Genomic DNA, 22,865 nt, shown 5'->3' on the forward strand with positions numbered 1-22,865 from the left:
GACGCATGCAGGGGCCCGCGGACGTGTTGTGTGATCACTGCATACCGTGTGACGCATGCAGGGGCGCCCGCGGAGGGCGTGTTGTGTTACCTGCAACCGTGGACGCATGCAGGGGCGCCGCGGAGGACGTGTTGTGTGACCCTGCATACCGTGGACGCATGCAGGGGCGACGCGGAGGAGTGTTGTGTGATCCTGCATACCGTGTGACGCATGCAGGGGCGCCCGCGGATGACGGTTGTGTGATCCCTGCATACCGTGTGACGCATGCAGGTGGCGCCCGGCGGAGGACGTGTTGTGTTGATTCCCTGCATACCGGTGTGACGCATGGGGCAGGGGGCGCCGGGCAGGACGTGTTGTGTGATCCCTGCATACCGTGTGACGCATGCAGGGGCGCCCGCGAGGGCGTGTGGTTGTGTTGATCCCTGCATACCGTGTGACGCATGCAGGGGCGCCCGCGGAGACGTGTTGTGGTGATCCCTGCATACCGTGTGACGCAATGCAGGGGCGCCCGCGGATGGCGTGTTGTGTGATCCCTGCATACCGTGTGACGCATGCAGGGGCGCCCGCGGAGGGACGTGTTGTGTGATTCCCTGCATACCGTGTGACGCATGCAGGGGCGCCCGCGGAGGGACGTGTTGTGTGTTATCCCTGCATACCGTGTGACGCATGCAGGGGCGCCCGCGGTAGGACGTTTGTGGTGATCCCTGCATACAGTGTGACGCATGCAGGGGCGCCCGCGGAGGACTGTTGTGTGTGATCCCTGCATAACGTCGGTGACTGCATGCAGGGCGGCCGCGCGGAGGACGTCGTTGTGGGATCCCTGCAGACCGTGTACGCATGCAGGGGCGGCCCGCGGAGGACGTGTCTGATGTGATCCCGGCATACCGTGTGACGCATGCAGGGGCGCCCGACGGTAGGGACGTGTGGTGTGTCTCCTGCATACAGGGTGACGCATGCAGGGGCGCCCGGGAGGACGTGTGTGTGGATCCCTGCATACCGTGTGACGCATGCAGGGCGCCCCCCGCCCGGAGGGCGTGTTGTGTGTGATCCCTGCATAACGTGTGGACGCATGCATGGGGCAGCCCCTGCGGAGGACGTGTGGTGTGATCCCTGCCATACGTGTGGACGCATGGCAGGGGCGCTCCGCGGAGGGCGTTGTTGTGTGGATCCTGCATACCGTGTGACGCACTGCAGGGGCGCCCTGCGGAGGACGTGTTGTGTGATTCCCTGCATACCGTGTGACGCATGCAGGGGCGCCCCGCGGAGGACGTGTTGTGTGATCCCTGCATTACCGTGTGACGCATGCAGGGGCGCCCGCGGAGGACGTGTTGTGTGATCCCTGCATACCGTGTGACGCATGCAGGGGCGCCCGCGGAGGGCGTGTTGTGTGATCCCTGCATACCGTGTGACGCATGCAGGGGCGCCCGCGGAGGACGTGTTGTGTGATCCCTGCATACCGTGTGACGCATGCAGGGGCGCCCGCGGAGGACGTGTTGTGTGATCCCTGCATACCGTGTGACGCATGCAGGGGCGCCCGCGGAGGCGTGTTGTGTGATCCCTGCATACCGTGTGACGCATGCAGGGGCGCCCGCGCGAGGACGTGTTGTGTGATCCCTGCATACCGTGTGACGCATGCAGGGGCGCCCGCGGAGGACGTGTTGTGTGATCCCTGCATACCGTGTGACGCATGCAGGGGCGCCCGCGGAGGACGTGTTGTGTGATCCCTGCATACCGTGTGACGCATGCAGGGGCGCCCGCGGAGGAGCGTGTTGTGTGATCCCTGCATACCGTGTGACGCATGCAGGGGCGCCCGCGGGAGGGACGTGTTGTGTGATCCCTGCATACCGTGCTGACGCATGCAGGGGCGCCCGCGGAGGACGTGTTGTGTGATCCCTGCATACCGTGTGACGCATGCAGGTGCGCCCGCGGAGGGCGTGTTGTGTGATCACTGCATACCGTGTGACCCTCGTGCAGGGCGCCCGCGGAGGCGTGTTGTGTGATCCCTGCATACCCGTGTGACGCATGCAGGGCGCCCGCGGAGGGACTTGTGTGTGATCCCTGCATACCGTGTGACGCATGCAGGGGCGCCCGCGGAGGACGTGTTGTGTGATCCCTGCATACCGTGTGACGCATGCAGGGGCGCCCGCGGAGGACGTGTTGTGTGATCCCGGCATACGTGTGACGCATGCAGGGGCGCCCCGCGGAGGGCGTGTTGTGTGATCCCTGGCATACCGTGTGACGCATGCAAGGGCGGCCCGCGGAGGAGTGCTTGTGTGATCCCTGCATACCGTGTGACGCATGCAGGGGCGCCGCGGAGGACGTGTTGTGTGATCCCTGCATACCGTTGTGACGCATGCAGGGGCGCCCGCGCAGAGGGCGTGTTGTGTGATCCCTGCAGACCGTGTGACGCATGCAGGGGCGCCCGCGGAGGACGTGTTGTGTGACTGTGTGATCCCGCATACCGTGTGACGCATGCAGGGGCGCCCGCGGAGGACGTGTTGTGTGATCCCTGCATACCGTGTGACGCATGCAGGGCGCCCGCGGAGGGCGTGTTGTGTGATCCCTGCATACCGTGTGACGCACGCAGGGGCGCCGCGGAGGACGTGTTGTGTGATCCTGCATACCGTGTGACGCATGCAGGGGCGCCCGCGGAGGACGTGTTGTGTGATCCCTGCATACCGTGTGACGCATGCAGGGGCGCCCGCGGAGGGCGTGTTGTGTGTTACCTGCATACCGTGTGACGCATGCAGGGGCGCCCGCGGAGGGCGTGTTGTGTGATCCTGCATACCGTGTGACGCATGCAGGGGCGCCCGCGGAGGACGTGTTGTGATCCCTGCATACCGTGTGACGCATGCAGGGGCGCCCGCGGAGGGCGTGTTGTGTGATCCCTGCATACCGTGTGACGCATGCAGGGGCGCCCGCGGAGGACGTGTTGTGTGATCCCTGCATACCGTGTGACGCATGCAGGGGCGCCCGCGGAGGACGTGTTGTGTGATCCCTGCATACCGTGTGACGCATGCAGGGGCGCCCGCGGAGGGCGTGTTGTGTGATCCCTGCATACCGTGTGACGCATGCAGGGGCGCCCGCGGAGGGCGTGTTGTGTGATCCCTGCATACCGTGTGACGCATGCAGGGGCGCCCGCGGAGGACGTGTTGTGTGATCCCTGCATACCGTGTGACGCATGCAGGGGCGCCCGCGGAGGACGTGTTGTGTGATCCCTGCATACCGTGTGACGCATGCAGGAGCGCCCGTGGAGGACGTGTGTGTGTGATCCCTGCATACCGTGTGACGCATGCAGGGGCGCCCGCGGAGGACGTGTTGTGTGATCCCTGCATACCGTGTGACGCACGCAGGGGCGCCCGCGGAGGGCGTGTTGTGTGATCCCTGCATACCGTGTGACGCACGCAGGGGCGCCCGCGGAGGACGTGTTGTGTGATCCCTGCATACCGTGTGACGCATGCAGGGGCGCCCGCGGAGGACGTGTTGTGTGATCCCTGCATACCGTGTGACGCATGCAGGGGCGCCCGCGGAGGACGTGTTGTGTGATCCCTGCATACCGTGTGACGCATGCAGGGGCGCCCGTGGAGGACGTGTTGTGTGATCCCTGCATACCGTGTGACGCACGCAGGGGCGCCCGCGGAGGGCGTGTTGTGTGATCCCTGCATACCGTGTGACGCATGCAGGGGCGCCCGCGGAGGGCGTGTTGTGTGATCCCTGCATACCGTGTGACGCATGTAGGGGCGCCCGCGGAGGACGTGTTGTGTGATCCCTGCATACCGTGTGACGCATGCAGGGGCGCCCGTGGAGGACGTGTTGTGTGATCCCTGCATACCGTGTGACGCACGCAGGGGCGCCCGCGGAGGGCGTGTTGTGTGATCCCTGCATACCGTGTGACGCATGCAGGGGCGCCCGCGGAGGGCGTGTTGTGTGATCCCTGCATACCGTGTGACGCATGCAGGGGCGCCCGCGGAGGACGTGTTGTGTGATCACTGCATACCGTGTGACGCACGCAGGGGCGCCCGCGGAGGGCGTGTTGTGTGATCCCTGCATACCGTGTGACGCATGCAGGGGCGCCCGCGGAGGGCGTGTTGTGTGATCCCTGCATACCGTGTGACGCATGCAGGGGCGCCCGCGGAGGACGTGTTGTGTGATCCCTGCATACCGTGTGACGCATGCAGGGGCGCCCGCGGAGGATGTGTTGTGTGATCCCTGCATACCGTGTGACGCATGCAGGGGCGCCCGCGGAGGACGTGTTGTGTGATCCCTGCATACCGTGTGACGCATGCAGGGGCGCCCGCGGAGGATGTGTTGTGTGATCCCTGCATACCGTGTGACGCATGCAGGGGCGCCCGCGGAGGACGTGTTGTGTGATCCCTGCATACCGTGTGACGCATGCAGGGGCGCCCGCGGAGGGCGTGTTGTGTGATCCCTGCATACCGTGTGACGCATGCAGGGGCGCCCGCGGAGGACGTGTTGTGTGATCCCTGCATACCGTGTGACGCATGCAGGGGCGCCCGCGGAGGATGTGTTGTGTGATCCCTGCATACCGTGTGACGCATGCAGGGGCGCCCGCGGAGGACGTGTTGTGTGATCACTGCATACCGTGTGATGCACGCAGGGGCGCCCGCGGAGGGCGTGTTGTGTGATCCCTGCATACCGTGTGACGCACGCAGGGGCGCCCGCGGAGGGCGTGTTGTGTGATCCCTGCATACCGTGTGACGCATGCAGGGGCGCCCGCGGAGGACGTGTTGTGTGATCCCTGCATACCGTGTGACGCATGCAGGGGCGCCCGCGGAGGGCGTGTTGTGTGATCCCTGCATACCGTGTGACGCATGCAGGGGCGCCCGCGGAGGACGTGTTGTGTGATCCCTGCATACCGTGTGACGCACGCAGGGGCGCCCGCGGAGGACGTGTTGTGTGATCCCTGCATACCGTGTGACGCATGCAGGGGCGCCCGCGGAGGGCGTGTTGTGTGATCCCTGCATACCGTGTGACGCATGCAGGGGCGCCCGCGGAGGACGTGTTGTGTGATCCCTGCATACCGTGTGACGCATGCAGGGGCGCCCGCGGAGGGCGTGTTGTGTGATCCCTGTATACCGTGTGACGCATGCAGGGGCGCCCGCGGAGGACGTGTTGTGTGATCCCTGCATACCGTGTGACGCATGCAGGGGCGCCCGCGAGGGCGTGTTGTGTGATCCCTGCATACCGTGTGACGCATGCAGGGGCGCCCGCGGAGGACGTGTTGTGTGATCCCTGCATACCGTGTGACGCATGTAGGGGGCGCCCGCGGAGGACGTGTTGTGTGATCCCTGCATACCGTGTGACGCATGCAGGGGCGCCCGCGGAGGACGTGTTGTGTGATCCCTGCATACCGTGTGACGCATGCAGGGGCGCCCGCGGAGGACGTGTTGTGTGATCCCTGCATACCGTGTGACGCATGCAGGGGCGCCCGCGGAGGACGTGTTGTGTGATCCCTGCATACCGTGTGACGCATGCAGGGGCGCCCGCGGAGGACGTGTTGTGTGATCCCTGCATACCGTGTGACGCATGCAGGGGCGCCCGCGGAGGACGTGTTGTGTGATCCCTGCATACGTGTGACGCATGCAGGGGCGCCCGCGGAGGACGTGTTGTGTGATCCCTGCATTACCGTGTGACGCATGCAGGGGCGCCCGCGGAGGACGTGTTGTGTGATCCCTGCATACCGTGTGACGCATGCAGGGGCGCCCGCGGAGGGCGTGTTGTGTGATCCCTGCATACCGTGTGGACGCATGCAGGGGCGCCCGCGGAGGACGTGTTGTGTGATCCCTGCATACCGTGTGACGCATGCAGGGGCGCCCGCGGAGGACGTGTTGTGTGATCCCTGCATACCGTGTGACGCATGCAGGGGCGCCCGCGGAGGACGTGTTGTGTGATCCCTGCATACCGTGTGACGCATGCAGGGGCGCCCGCGGAGGACGTGTTGTGTGATCCCTGCATACCGTGTGACGCATGCAGGGGCGCCCGCGGAGGACGTGTTGTGTGATCCCTGCATTACCGTGTGACGCATGCAGGGGCGCCCGCTGGAGGACGTGTTGTGTGATCCCTGCATACCGTTGTGACGCATGCTAGGGGCGCCCGCGGAGGACGTGTTGTGTGATCCCTGCATACCGTGTGACGCATGCAGGGGCGCCCGCGGAGGCGGTGTGTGTGATCCCTGCATACCGTTGTGACGCATGCAGGGGCGCCCGCGGAGGGCGTGTTGTGTGATCCCTGCATACCGTGTGACGCATGCAGGGGCGCCCGCGAGAGGACGTGTTGTGTGATCCCTGCATACCGTTGTGACGGCATGCAGGGGCGCCCGCGGAGGGCGTGTGTGTGATCCCTGCATACCGTGTGACGCATGCAGGGGCGCCCGCGGAGGGCGTGTTGTGTGATTACCTGCATACCGTGTGACGCATGCAGGGGCGCCCGCGGAGGGCGTGTTGTGTGTTACCTGCATACCGTGTGACGCATGCAGGGGCGCCCGCGGAGGACGTGTTGTGTGATCCCTGCATACCGTGTGACGCATGCAGGGGCGCCCGCGGAGGACGTGTTGTGTGATCCCTGCATACCGTGTGACGCATGTAGGGGCGCCCGCGGAGGACGTGTGTGTGATCCCTGCATACCGTGTGACGCATGCAGGGGCGCCCGCGGAGGAGTGTTGTGTGATCCCTGCATACCGTGTGACGCATGCAGGGGCGCCCGCGGAGGACGTGTTGTGTGATCCCTGCATACCGTGTGACGCATGCAGGGGCGCCCGCGGAGGACGTGTTGTGTGATCCCTGCATACCGTGTGACGCATGCAGGGGCGCCCGCGGAGGGCGTGTTGTGTGATCCCTGCATACCGTGTGACGCATGCAGGGGCGCCCGCGGAGGACGTGTTGTGTGATCCCTGCATACCGTGTGACGCATGTAGGGGCGCCCGCGGAGGACGTGTTGTGTGATCCCTGCATACCGTGTGACGCATGCAGGGGCGCCCGCGGAGGGCGTGTTGTGTGATCCCTGCATACCGTGTGACGCATGCAGGGGCGCCCGCGGAGGACGTGTTGTGTGATCCCTGCATACCGTGTGACGCATGTAGGGGCGCCCGCGGAGGACGTGTTGTGTGATCCCTGCATACCGTGTGACGCATGCAGGGGCGCCCGCGGAGGACGTGTTGTGTGATCCCCTGCATACCGTGTGACGCATGCAGGGGCGCCCGCGGAGGACGTGTTGTGTGATCCCTGCATACCGTGTGACGCATGCAGGGGCGCCCGCGGAGGACGTGTTGTGTGATCCCTGCATACCGTGTGACGCATGCAGGGGCGCCCGCGGAGGACGTGTTGTGTGATCCCTGCATACCGTGTGACGCATGCAGGGGCGCCCGCGGAGGACGTGTTGTGTGATCCCTGCATACCGTGTGACGCATGCAGGGGCGCCCGCGGAGGACGGTGTTGTGTGATCCCTGCATACCGTGTGACGCATGCAGGGGCGCCCGCGGAGGACGTGTTGTGTGATCCCTGCATACCGTGTGACGCATGCAGGGGCGCCCGCGGAGGACGTGTTGTGTGATCCCTGCATACCGTTGTGACGCATGCAGGGGCGCCCGCGGAGGACGTGTTGTGTGATCCCTGCATACCGTGGACGCATGCTAGGGGCGCCCGCGGAGGACGTGTTGTGTGATCCCTGCATACCGTGTGACGCATGCAGGGGCGCCCGCGGAGGACGTGTTGTGTGATCCCTGCATACCGTGTGACGCATGCAGGGGCGCCCGCGGAGGACGTGTTGTGTGATCCCTGCATACCGTGTGACGCATGCAGGGGCGCCCGCGGAGGACGTGTTGTGTGATCCCTGCATACCGTGTGACGCATGCAGGGGCGCCCGCGGAGGACGTGTTGTGTGATCCCTGCATACCGTGTGACGCATGCAGGGGCGCCCGCGGAGGACGTGTTGTGTGATCCCTGCATACCGTGTGACGCATGCAGGGGCGCCCGCGGAGGACGTGTTGTGTGATCCCTGCATACCGTGTGACGCATGCAGGGGCGCCCGCGGAGGACGTGTTGTGTGATCCCTGCATACCGTGTGACGCATGCAGGGGCGCCCGCGGAGGACGTGTTGTGTGATCCCTGCATACCGTGTGACGCATGCAGGGGCGCCCGCGGAGGACGTGTTGTGTGATCCCTGCATACCGTGTGACGCATGCAGGGGCGCCCGCGGAGGACGTGTTGTGTGATCCCTGCATACCGTGTGACGCATGCAGGGGCGCCCGCGGAGGACGTGTTGTGTGATCCCTGCATACCGTGTGACGCATGCAGGGGCGCCCGCGGAGGACGTGTTGTGTGATCCCTGCATACCGTGTGACGCATGCAGGGGCGCCCGCGGAGGGCGTGTTGTGTGATCCCTGCATACCGTGTGACGCATGCAGGGGCGCCCGCGGAGGGCGTGTTGTGTGATCCCTGCATACCGTGTGACGCATGCAGGGGCGCCCGCGGAGGACGTGTTGTGTGATCCCTGCATACCGTGTGACGCATGCAGGGGCGCCCGCGGAGGGCGTGTTGTGTGATCCCTGCATACCGTGTGACGCATGCAGGGGCGCCCGCGGAGGACGTGTTGTGTGATCCCTGCATACCGTGTGACGCATGCAGGGGCGCCCGCGGAGGACGTGTTGTGTGATCCCTGCATACCGTGTGACGCATGCAGGGGCGCCCGCGGAGGACGTGTTGTGTGATCCCTGCATACCGTGTGACGCATGCAGGGGCGCCCGCGGAGGACGTGTTGTGTGATCCCTGCATACCGTGTGACGCATGCAGGGGCGCCCGCGGAGGACGTGTTGTGTGATCCCTGCATACCGTGTGACGCATGCAGGGGCGCCCGCGGAGGACGTGTTGTGTGATCCCTGCATACCGTGTGACGCATGCAGGGGCGCCCGCGGAGGACGTGTTGTGTGATCCCTGCATACCGTGTGACGCATGCAGGGGCGCCCGCGGAGGACGTGTTGTGTGATCCCTGCATACCGTGTGACGCATGCAGGGGCGCCCGCGGAGGACGTGTTGTGTGATCCCTGCATACCGTGTGACGCATGCAGGGGCGCCCGCGGAGGGCGTGTTGTGTGATCCCTGCATACCGTGTGACGCATGCAGGGGCGCCCGCGGAGGACGTGTTGTGTGATCCCTGCATACCGTGTGACGCATGCAGGGGCGCCCGCGGAGGACGTGTTGTGTGATCCCTGCATACCGTGTGACGCATGCAGGGGCGCCCGCGGAGGGCGTGTTGTGTGATCCCTGCATACCGTGTGACACATGCAGGGGCGCCCGCGGAGGACGTGTTGTGTGATCCCTGCATACCGTGTGATGGTCGATGTCCTGTAGCAGCCCTTCCTGGTCTGCTTCCTCCTCCTTCACAGAGACTATTGCGCCGGCGCCATCTTTCGCAGCACGCTCCGATCCTCCCGTCTGCTCCTTGCACTGCTTTCCAGCCCCTCCAACCATGAGACCGCTCGAAGAAGGCACCGGACAGGCCCACCCGCATGACACTGCTGTACATCCACGTGGAGCTCTCACACCGGACAGGCCCACCCGCATGACACTGCTGTACATCCACGTGGAGCTCTCACACCGGACAGGCCCACCCGCATGACACTGCTGTACATCCACGTGGAGCTCTCACACCGGACAGGCCCACCCGCATGACACTGCTGTACATCCACGTGGAGCTCTCACACCGGACAGGCCCACCCGCATGACACTGCTGTACATCCACGTGGAGCTCTCACACCGGACAGGCCCACCCGCATGACACTGCTGTACATCCACGTGGAGCTCTCACACCGGACAGGCCCACCCGCATGACACTGCTGTACATCCACGTGGAGCTCTCACACCGGACAGGCCCACCCGCATGACACTGCTGTACATCCACGTGGAGCTCTCACACCGGACAAGCCCCCAGCGTCCAGGCTTGTCATGTACTGAAGCCCGACAGACACTTCAGGCTCACGAACAAGGACAGGACTGGTCTATTGAGGGCCACACCTTCCGTTCTGCAAAATGTGGAACACACACGGCCAGTATCCGTGTTATATTGGATTCATGATTTGCGGACAGCATAACACGGTATGGCCGTGTGCATGAGGCCTAAAACTGACAGCACAGGGCATTGCTATAGACGCCTATTGCAGTGCACTGTACAGCAATCAGCCCCATTGGATAGAAAAGAAAAAAGGTAAAAAAAAATTAGATGAAAAATAAACAGGTTTTTCCCATATTGCTGCGTCCATAACGACCCGACCTGTAAAAGGATCACATATTACTCATACATCATGGTGAACGCTGTAAAAAACAACTGATGGAATTGCTGTTTGTCATCTCACCTCCCACAAAAAAATGTAATAAATAGTAAGGTCATATATATCCCGAAATGGTACCAATAAAAACTACACCCATCCCGCTAAAAACAAGCCCTCAGCAGCTATGCCGGCAGGAAAATAAAAAGGTTATGGATGTTAGTATATAAATAAAAGTGATTTTATGCTGCAAAAGTATTAAAACAAAGAAAAGTCGATATAAATTTGGTATCGACATAACAGAGTTATCATATATACCGTATGGAGGACCCCATAAACACCTCACCGCCCAAAAAATTGTATAAAAAGCGATCAGTCATTTGTACACGAAAATGTAAGATACTGCAGAAAGAAGCCCTCACAGCTCAGTTAACAAAAAATAAAAAGTTACGGCCCTTAAAAAGAGGTCCATGATAGAAAATCCAGGGAGAACTCCTTCCCTTCCGAGCACCACTGTCACGGATGGTGTTGCAGAAAGCTGGAACTTATAAATAAACATCCGACTGACTTGATCCAAAACTAAGGAGCATATGGGTGAGCCCTATAAAACCCCTAGAGCTCTCCCTGACTGCTATGCACATGCAAGGGTCTCAATGGTAGACAATTGCATGCCCACGTACCTAAGACTGTGTGACACCTGAAAACCCTATAATAGTGAGGGGACACGACCACCGGCTCCCTGCACTTAATACGGACGGAGTCAGGGTCACCTACAATCAAGCCAGCAAGGAAACACAAATAAAGGAAAAGACTTATCTGAGGAATCAGCAGCAGAAGCCTCCAGCAGTGAACACCTCATCCAGGAGAAGTATGAACTGCAAAGTGAGGCAGTATGGGAGGGAATATAAAGGGAGACAATCAGTGTAAATAGGTGACACCTGGGAGAAGGAAAGGAGATGACAAAGTGAAACCAAAACAAAGAACGTCATGCAAGAGGTAGAGAAGAACATCTGCCAGACCTTCTCACAGAACTGGCGGTGACAGCCGCCATGTCCCCACACAGCAGTTTACGACCACACGTGGGGTGCATAACAAATCGCCGACTGCATTTCTCCTGTTACCTCCTGTGAAAGTGAAATATTTGGCGCTAAAGCAACATTTTGAACATTTTCTTTAAAATGTAGAAAAATTGCTTCAAATATTCTTAGGCTTCGTTCACATCAGCACTCAGCCTTTCCGTTCTCCTGCCCCGTTTAGGGCAGGAAAACGGAAAGGACGGATTTGGCACATAACTGAGCCGAACAGAGGCCACGGGCCCCATAGATTATAATGGGGTCCGTTAGGTTTCCGCTCAGAAGAAGATTTTGGAGCGGAGACAAAAGTTGTGCGTGCTGGACTTTTGCACAACGGACCCCATTATAATCTATGGGGCCATGGGCTCTGTTCGGCTCAGTTCTAGACATATTTGGTCGCGTCCATAATGACCGGCTCTATAATAATATCACATGATCTCCCCATCAGCTCGTCACCTTGCTTTCTAAAAAATATAATATCAAGTCATCAAAAAGTCATATGTGCCTGAAACTACTGATGAAAAGTGGCGTCTGTCCTGCAAAGGACAATCCTCGGACGTTGCTGGCAGGAAATAAACATGTTATGGACGTCGGTGAACGGCGATGCAAAGTATAACAGATCCTTAATAACAGGGGAATTTATTATGCAAAAACTATAAATTTGGTATCGCCATAATCGTATAAACCTTCAGAATAACGTTATTGTATCATACATACCGCATCGTGAACCTCATAAAAAAAATAAAAAACACTGACAGAATTTCATCTCACCTTCCAAAAAATGAGATAAGCGATCAGAAAGCCAGGTGTACCCCAAAATGGTGCCAATAAAAAATACAGCTTGTTCCGCAACAAATAAGCCCCCACACAGCAAAAAATAATAAAGCTAACCCTAACATTTTAATCAAATTAAATAAAATCCATGTTAGAAAATCCAGCTGCCGCTCCTTCCCTTCTGAGCCCTGGTGTGTCTCCAAACAGCAGATCACGACCACAAATGGGGTGTTACTGTGTTCAGGAGAAAATGGGACCAGAATTGTGGGGTTTCTCCTATTATAACTCAGATGAAATGCAGAATGTAAAAGTAAATTCCCCATTAATAGTGTCCTGTCTGACCCCGGAAGAAGTACAACAGCGACTTAACAAGATTAAAATAGACAAATTACCGGGACCAGATGACATACACCCCCGTATCCTAAGGGAATCAATTAATGTCATAGCCAGACCCTTATTTCTGATATTTGCGGACTCTATACTGACAGGGAATGTCCCACAGGATTGGCGCATGGCAAATGTGGTGCCAATGTTCAAAAAGGGTCCAAAAACAGAGCCCGGAAACTATAGGCCGGTAAGTGTAACATCTGTTGTGGGTAAACTGTTTGAAGGTTTTCTGAGAGATGCTATGTTAGAGGATCTCAATAAAAACAAGCAAATAACGCCATATCAGCATGGCTTCATGAGGGATCGGTCATGTCAGACTAATGTAATCAGTTTCTATGAGGAGGTAAGTTCTAGACTTGACAGCGGCGAATCAATGGATGTCGTGTATCTGGACTTCTCCAAAGCATCTGACACTGAACCACATATAAGGTTAGTATATAAAATGAGAATGCTCGGACTGGGAGAAAACATCTGTATGTGGATAACTAACTGGCTGAGGGATAGAAAACAGAGGGTGGTTATTAATGGTAAATACTCAGATTGGGTCACTGTCACTAGTGGGGTACCTCTGGGGTCAGTACTGGAGGGGTCACTGTCACTAGTGGGGTACCTCAGGGGTCAGTACTGGAGGGGTCACTGTCACTAGTGGAGTACCTCAGGGGTCAGTACTGGAGGGGTCACTGTCACTAGTGGAGTACCTCAGGGGTCAGTACTGGAGGGGTCACTGTCACTAGTGGGGTACCTCAGGCGTCAGTACTGGAGGGGTCACTGTCTTTAGTGGGGTATCTCAGGCGTCAGTACTGGAGGGGTCACTGTCACTAGTGGGGTACCTCAGGGGTCAGTACTGGAGGGGTCACTAGTGGGGTACCTCAGGGGTCAGTACTGGGCCCTATTCTCTTCAATATATTTATTAATGATCTTGTAGATGGCACTAAACTGTGTAAAGTAATTAACACGCAAGAGGACAGTATACTGTATATATATATACTACAGAGGACAGTATACCTAATATACACTACAGAGGACAGTATACTGTATATACACTACAGAGGACAGTATACTGTATATACACTACAGAGGACAGTATACTGTATATATACTACATAGGACAGTATACTGTGTATATATACACTACAGAGGACAGTATACTGTATATACACTACAGAGGACAGTATACTGTATATATACTACATAGGACAGTATACTGTGTATATATACACTACAGAGGACAGTATACTGTATATACACTACAGAGGACAGTATACTGTATATATACTACAGAGGACAGTATACCTAATATACACTACAGAGGACAGTATACTGTGTATATATATATACACTACAGAGGACAGTATACTGTATATACACTACAGAGGACAGTATACTGTATATACACTACAGAGGACAGTATACCGTATATATACTGCAGAGGACAGTATACCGTATATACACTACAGAGGACAGTATACCTAATATACACTACAGAGGACAGTATACTGTATATACACTACAGAGGACAGTATACTGTATATATACTACAGAGGACAGTATACCTAATATACACTACAGAGGACAGTATACTGTGTATATATATATATATACTACAGAGGACAGTATACTGTATATACACTACAGAGGACAGTATACTGTATATATACACTACAGAGGACAGTATACCGTATATATACTGCAGAGGACAGTATACCGTATATACACTACAGAGGACAGTATACCTAATATACACTACAGAGGACAGTATACTGTATATACACTACAGAGGACAGTATACTGTATATATACTACAGAGGACAGTATACCTAATATACACTACAGAGGACAGTATACTGTGTATATATATATATATACTACAGAGGACAGTATACTGTATATACACTACAGAGGACAGTATACTGTATATATACACTACAGAGGACAGTATACTGTATATACACTACAGAGGACAGTATACTGTATATACACTACAGAGGACAGTATACCTAATATACACTACAGAGGACAGTATACTGTGTATATATATACTACAGAGGACAGTATACCTAATATACACTACAGAGGACAGTATACTGTATATACACTACAGAGGACAGTATACCTAATATACACTACAGAGGACAGTATACTGTATATACACTACAGAGGACAGTATACTGTATATATACTACATAGGACAGTATACTGTATATATATACTACAGAGGACAGTATACTGTATATACACTACAGAGGACAGTATACTGTATATATACTACAGAGGACAGTATACCTAATATACACTACAGAGGACAGTATACTGTGTATATATATATATACACTACAGAGGACAGTATACTGTATATACACTACAGAGGACAGTATACTGTATATACACTACAGAGGACAGTATACCGTATATATACTGCAGAGGACAGTATACCGTATATACACTACAGAGGACAGTATACCTAATATACACTACAGAGGACAGTATACTGTATATACACTACAGAGGACAGTATACTGTGTATATATACACTACAGAGGACAGTATACTGTATATACACTACAGAGGACAGTATACTGTATATATACTACAGAGGACAGTATACCTAATATACACTACAGAGGACAGTATACTGTGTATATATATATATATACACTACAGAGGACAGTATACTGTATATACACTACAGAGGACAGTATACTGTATATACACTACAGAGGACAGTATACCGTATATATACTGCAGAGGACAGTATACCGTATATACACTACAGAGGACAGTATACCTAATATACACTACAGAGGACAGTATACTGTATATACACTACAGAGGACAGTATACTGTATATATACTACAGAGGACAGTATACCTAATATACACTACAGAGGACAGTATACTGTGTATATATATATATACTACAGAGGACAGTATACTGTATATACACTACAGAGGACAGTATACTGTATATATACACTACAGAGGACAGTATACTGTATATACACTACAGAGGACAGTATACTGTATATACACTACAGAGGACAGTATACCTAATATACACTACAGAGGACAGTATACTGTATGTAAATATATATATACTACAGAGGACAGTATACTGTATATACACTACAGAGGACAGTATACTGTATATACACTACAGAGGACAGTATACCGTATATATACTACAGAGGACAGTATACCTAATATACACTACAGAGGACAGTATACTGTGTATATATATATATACTACAGAGGACAGTATACTGTATATACACTACAGAGGACAGTATACTGTATATACACTACAGAGGACAGTATACCGTATATATACTGCAGAGGACAGTATACCGTATATACACTACAGAGGACAGTATACCTAATATACACTACAGAGGACAGTATACTGTGTATATATACACTACAGAGGACAGTATACTGTATATACACTACAGAGGACAGTATACTGTATATATACTACAGAGGACAGTATACCTAATATACACTACAGAGGACAGTATACTGTGTATATATATATATACTACAGAGGACAGTATACTGTATATACACTACAGAGGACAGTATACTGTATATACACTACAGAGGACAGTATACTGTATATACACTACAGAGGACAGTATACTGTATATACACTACAGAGGACAGTATACCGTATATATACTGCAGAGGACAGTATACTGTATATACACTACAGAGGACAGTATACTGTATATACACTACAGAGGACAGTATACTGTATATATACTACAGAGGACAGTATACTGTATATATACACTACAGAGGACATTATACTGTATATATACACTACAGAGGACAGTATACTGTATATATACTACAGAGGACAGTATACTGTATATATACTACAGAGGAGTATACAGCTACAGAGGGATCTGGATAGATTGGAGGCTTGGGCAGATAAGTGGCAGATGAGGTTTAACACTGAAAAATGTGAAGTTATGCACATGGGAAGGAATAATGCAAGTCACCCGTACATACTAAATGGTAAAACACTCGGTAACACTGACATGGAAAAGGATCTAGGAATTTTAATAAACGGCAAACTAAGCTGCAAAAACCAGTGTCAGGCAGCTGCTGCCAAGGCCAATAAGATAATGGGTTGCATCAGAAGGGGCATAGATGGCGGTGATGAGAACATAGTCCTACCACTTTACACATCACTGGTCAGACCACACATGGAGGACTGTGTACAGTTCTGGGCTCCTGTGAACAAGGCAGACATAGCAGAGCTGGAGAAGGTCCAGAGGAGGGCAACTAAAGTAATAACTGGAATGGGGCAACTACAGGACCCTGAAAGATTATCAGCATTAGGGCTATTCACTTTAGAAAAAAGACGACTGAGGGGAAATCTAATTACTATGTATAAATATATCAGGGGTCAGTACAGAGATCACTCCCATCATCTATTCATTCCCAGGACTGTGACTGTGACGAGGGGACATCCTCTGCGTCTGGAGGAAAGAAGGTTTGTACACAAACATAGAAAAGGATTCTTTACGGTAAGAGCAGTGAGACTATGGACTCTTTACTGTAAGAGCAGTGAGACTATGGACTCTATACTGTAAGAGCAGTGAGACTATGGAGCTCTATACTGTAAGAGCAGTGAGACTATGGACTCTTTACTGTAAGAGCAGTGAGACTATGGACTCTATACTGTAAGAGCAGTGAGACTATGGACTCTATACTGTAAGAGCAGTGAGACTATGGACTCTATACTGTAAGAGCAGTGAGACTATGGACTCTTTACTGTAAGAGCAGTGAGACTATGGACTCTATACTGTAAGAGCAGTGAGACTATGGACTCTATACTGTAAGAGCGGTGAGACTATGGACTCTATACTGTAAGAGCAGTGAGACTATGGACTCTTTACTGTAAGAGCAGTGAGACTATGGACTCTATACTGTAAGAGCAGTGAGACTATGGACTCTATACTGTAAGAGCAGTGAGACTATGGACTCTTTACTGTAAGAGCAGTGAGACTATGGACTCTATACTGTAAGAGCGGTGAGACTATGGACTCTTTACTGTAAGAGCAGTGAGACTATGGACTCTATACTGTAAGAGCAGTGAGACTATGGACTCTATACTGTAAGAGCAGTGAGACTATGGACTCTTTACTGTAAGAGCAGTGAGACTATGGACTCTATACTGTAAGAGCAGTGAGACTATGGACTCTATACTGTAAGAGCAGTGAGACTATGGACTCTGTACTGTAAAAGCAGTGAGACTATGGACTCTTTACTGTAAGAGCAGTGAGACTATGGACTCTATACTGTAAGAGCAGTGAGACTATGGACTCTGTACTGTAAGAGCAGTGAGACTATGGACTCTTTACTGTAAGAGCAGTGAGACTATGGACTCTTTACTGTAAGAGCAGTGAGACTATGTACCCTTTACTGTAAGAGCAGTGAGACTATGGATACTTTACTGTAAGAGCAGTGAGACTATGGACTCTGTACTGTAAGAGCAGTGAGACTATGGACTCTTTACTGTAAGAGCAGTGAGACTATGGACTCTATACTGTAAGAGCAGTGAGACTATGGACTCTTTACTGTAAGAGCAGTGAGACTATGGACTCTATACTGTAAGAGCAGTGAGACTATGGACTCTACTGTAAGAGCAGTGATACTATGGACTCTATACTGTAAGAGCAGTGAGACTATGGACTCTTTACTGTAAGAGCAGTGAGACTATGGACTCTATACTGTAAGAGCAGTGAGACTATGGACTCTTTACTGTAAGAGCAGTGAGACTATATACTCTATACTGTAAGAGCAGTGAGACTATGGACTCTATACTGTAAGAGCAGTGAGGCTATGGACTCTATACTGTAAGAGCAGTGAGACTATGGACTCTTTACTGTAAGAGCAGTGAGACTATGGACTCTATACTGTAAGAGCAGTGAGACTATGGACTCTATACTGTAAGAGCAGTGAGACTATGGACTCTTTACTGTAAGAGCAGTGAGACTATGGACTCTATACTGTAAGAGCAGTGAGACTATGGACTCTATACTGTAAGAGCAGTGAGACTATGGACTCTATACTGTAAGAGCAGTGAGACTATGGACTCTTTACTGTAAGAGCAGTGAGACTATGGACTCTATACTGTAAGAGCAGTGAGACTATGGACTCTATACTGTAAGAGCAGTGAGACTATGGACTCTTACTGTAAGAGCAGTGAGACTATGGACTCTATACTGTAAGAGCAGTGAGACTATGGACTCTATTACTGTAAGAGCAGTGAGACTATGGACTCTATACTGTAAGAGCAGTGAGACTATGGACTCTATACTGTAAGAGCAGTGAGACTATGGACTCTATACTGTAAGAGCAGTGAGACTATGGACTCTATACTGTAAGAGCAGTGAGACTATGGACTCTATACTGTAAGAGCAGTGAGACTATGGACTCTATACTGTAAGAGCAGTGAGACTATGGACTTCTTACTGTAAGAGCAGTGAGACTATGGACTCTATACTGTAAGAGCAGTGAGACTATGGACTCTTTACTGTAAGAGCAGTGAGACTATGGACTCTTACTGTAAGAGCAGTGAGACTATGGACTCTGTACTGTAAGAGCAGTGAGACTATGGACTCTGTACTGTAAGAGCAGTGAGACTATGGACTCTTACTGTAAGGAGACTATGGACTCTTTACTGAGACTATGGACTCTATACTGTAAGAGCAGTGAGACTATGGACTCTATACTGTAAGAGCAGTGAGACTATGGACTCTATACTGTAAGAGCAGTGAGACTATGGACTCTATACTGTAAGAGCAGTGAGACTATGGACTCTATACTGTAAGAGCAGTGAGACTATGGACTCTGTACTGTAAGAGCAGTGAGACTATGGACTCTATACTGTAAGAGCAGTGAGACTATGGACTCTTTAACTGTAAGAGCAGTGAGACTATGGACTCTTACTGTAAGAGCAGTGAGACTATGGACTCTTTACTGTAAGAGCAGTGAGACTATGGACTCTGTACTGTAAGAGCAGTGAGACTATGGACTCTGTACTGTAAGAGCAGTGAGACTATGGACTCTGTTATGGACTCTGTACTGTAAGAGCAGTGAGACTATGGACTCTGTACTGTAAGAGCAGTGAGACTATGGACTCTGTACTGTAAGAGCAGTGAGACTATGGACTCTGTACTGTAAGAGCAGTGAGACTATGGACTCTGTACTGTAAGAGCAGTGAGACTATGGACTCTGTACTGTAAGAGCAGTGAGACTATGGACTCTTTACTGTAAGAGCAGTGAGACTATGGACTCTATACTGAAGAGCAGTGAGACTATGGACTCTATACTGTAAGAGCAGTGAGACTATGGACTCTATACTGTAGAGCAGTGAGACTATGGACTCTATACTGTAAGAGCAGTGAGACTATGGACTCTTTACTGTAAGAGCAGTGAGACTATGGACTCTTTACTGTAAGAGCAGTGAGACTATGGACTCTTTACTGTAAGAGCAGTGAGACTATGGACTCTTTACTGTAAGAGCAGTGAGACTATGGACTCTATACTGTAAGAGCAGTGAGACTATGGACTCTTTACTGTAAGAGCAGTGAGACTAAGGACTCTATACGGTAAGAGCAGTGAGACTATGGACTCTATACTGTAAGAGCAGTGAGACTATGGACTCTTTACTGTAAGAGGCAGTGAGACTATGGACTCTGTACTGTAAGAGCAGTGAGACTATGGACTCTATACTGTAAGAGCAGTGAGACTATGGACTCTGTACTGTAAGAGCAGTGAGACTATGGACTCTTTACTGTAAGAGCAGTGAGACTATGGACTCTGTACTGTAAGAGCAGTGAGACTATGGACTCTTTACTGTAAGAGCAGTGAGACTATGGACTCTTTACTGTGAGCCAGCCGGTGAGGAGAAAGAGAAGCAGAGGTCACAGCCCTAAAGAAGGACTCCGCAGAGCCAGCCGGTGAGGAGAAAGAGAAGCAGAGGTCACAGCCCTAAAGAAGGACCCCGCAGAGCCAGCCGGGGAGAATAAAGAGCAGCAGAGATCATGACCCTAAGGAAGGACCCCGCAGAGCCAGCTGGTGATAATAAAGAGCCACAGAGGTCACAGCCCTAAAGAAGGACCCCGCAGAGCCACCGGTGATAATAAAGAGCCACAGAGGTCACAGCCCTAAAGAAGAACCCCGCAGAGCCACCGGTGAGGATAAAGAAAATCAGAGATCACGACCCTAAAGAAGGACCCCGCAGAGCCACCGGTGAGGATAAAGAGCAGCAGAGGTCACAGCCCTAAAGAAGGACCCCGCAGAGCCACCGGTTTGGATAAAGAGCAGCAGATGTCACAGCCCTAAAGAAGGACCCCGCAGAGCCACCGGTTTGGATAAAGAGCAGCAGAGGTCACAGCCCTAAAGAAGGACCCCGCAGAGCCAGCCGGTGAGGATAAAGAGCAGCAGAGGTCACAGCCCTAAAGAAGGACCCCGCAGAGCCACCGGTGAGGATAAAGAAAATCAGAGATCACGACCCTAAAGAAGGACCCCGCAGAGCCAGCCGGTGAGAATAAAGAGAAGCAGAGGTCACAGTCCTAAAGAAGGACCCCGCAGAGCCAGCCGGGGAGAATAAAGAACCACAGAGGTCACAGCCCTAAAGAAGAACCCCGCAGAGCCACCGGTGAGGATAAAGAAAATCAGAGATCACGACCCTAAAGAAGGACCCCGCAGAGCCAGCCGGGGAGAATAAAGAGAAGCAGAGGTCATGACCCTAAGGAAGGACCCCGCAGAGCCAGCCGGAGAGGATAAAGAGAAGCAGAGGTCATGACCCTAAGGAAGGACCCCGCAGAGCCAGCCGGGGAGAATAAAGAGAAGCAGAGGTCACAGTCCTAAAGAAGGACCCCGCAGAGCCAGCCGGGGAGAATAAAGAGAAGCAGAGGTCACAGCCCTAAAGAAGGACCCCGCAGAGCCAGCCGGGGAGAATAAAGAGAAGCAGAGGTCACAGCCCTAAAGAAGGACCCCGCAGAGCCAGCCGGTGAGAATAAAGAGCAGCAGAGGTCACAGTCCTAAAGAAGGACCCCGCAGAGCCACCGGTGATAATAAAGAGCAGCAGAGGTCACAGCCCTAAAGAAGGACCCCGCAGAGCCAGCCGGTGAGAATAAAGAGCAGCAGAGGTCACAGCCCTAAAGAAGGACCCCGCAGAGCCACCGGTGAGGATAAAGAGAAGCAGAGGTCGCAGTCCTAAAGAAGGACCCCGCAGAGCCAGCCGGTGAGAATAAAGAGCAGCAGAGGTCACAGCCCTAAAGAAGGACCCCGCAGAGCCACCGGTGAGGATAAAGAGCAGCAGAGGTCGCAGTCCTAAAGAAGGACCCGGTGCAGGCATAGGGAGTGCTCGCTGTCACACGTAGCAGGTGAAAAGATTAACATGCTCCACCCCCCATGTGATGTCTTCAATGAGGAAGTGAGACATAGGGAACCGCAGAAAGAGACAGCCGGAGAGAGATCAGCCACAGGAGATACTGCAGTACAAGAGACAATCACACGCACAAGAGACTGCAGTGCAAGGCCCAGCCAGAGAGCGATCAGCCACAGGAGACTGCAGTGCAAGAGACATCTGACACAAGAGAAACACACCTTGAGACAGAGGTAGGTGCAAGTCAGTGCTGACAGCGGACAGGCATAGAAGACATCTGGAGAACAGACTCAGAAGAGACAACTTACCTGAGATTATTACAAGCAGCAACAGATAAACCAGACACGAAGTGGAAGTGTCATCAGGGATCCAGAACCTTGTACCAGTGAGCTGGACCTGACCCCAAGGTCCTGGGGCATGACCTAAATGGCAATGAGATGGTTCTCACCCACGGTCCTGGGACATGACCCAAATAGCAATGAGATGGTTCTCACCCAAGGTCCTGGGACATGACCCAAATGGCAATGAGGTGGTTCTCACCCAAGGTCCTGGGACATGACCCAAATGGCAATGAGATGGTTCTCACCCAAGGTCCTGGGACATGACCCAAATGACAATGAGATGGTTCTCACCCAAGGTCCTGGGACATGACCCAAATGGCAATGATATGGTTCTCACCCAAGGTCCTGGGACATGACCCAAATGGCAACGAGATGGTTCTGAACCAAGATCCTGGGACATGACCCAAATGGTAATGAGATGGTTCTCACGCAAGGTCCTGGGACATGACCCAAATGGCAATGAGATGGTTCTCACCCAAGGTCCTGGGACATGACCTGAATGGCAATGAGATGGTTCTGTACTAAGGTACTGGGATATGACCCAAGTGGCAATGAGATGGTTCTGAACCAAAGTCCTGGGACATTACCTAAATGGTAATGAGATG

At 52.9% G+C, this 22,865-nt stretch overlaps 1 protein-coding gene across 1 annotated transcript in view; it reads right to left on the reverse strand.

Moving 5' to 3' along the window:
* The window catches only part of CD2BP2 (CD2 cytoplasmic tail binding protein 2), an 18,581-nt gene extending 9,096 nt beyond the window's left edge, over positions 1 to 9,485 (reverse strand). The window contains exon 1 of the mRNA XM_044273027.1: positions 9,342 to 9,485. Coding sequence (XP_044128962.1) covers positions 9,342 to 9,485 — 144 coding nt within the window. The remainder of the gene's footprint in view (positions 1 to 9,341) is intronic.
* Positions 9,486 to 22,865: the final 13,380 nt, after the last annotated feature.

The sequence above is a fragment of the Bufo gargarizans genome, unplaced genomic scaffold (assembly GCF_014858855.1).
Source record: "Bufo gargarizans isolate SCDJY-AF-19 unplaced genomic scaffold, ASM1485885v1 fragScaff_scaffold_350_pilon, whole genome shotgun sequence".
In the NCBI taxonomy this organism is placed as follows: domain Eukaryota; kingdom Metazoa; phylum Chordata; class Amphibia; order Anura; family Bufonidae; genus Bufo; species Bufo gargarizans.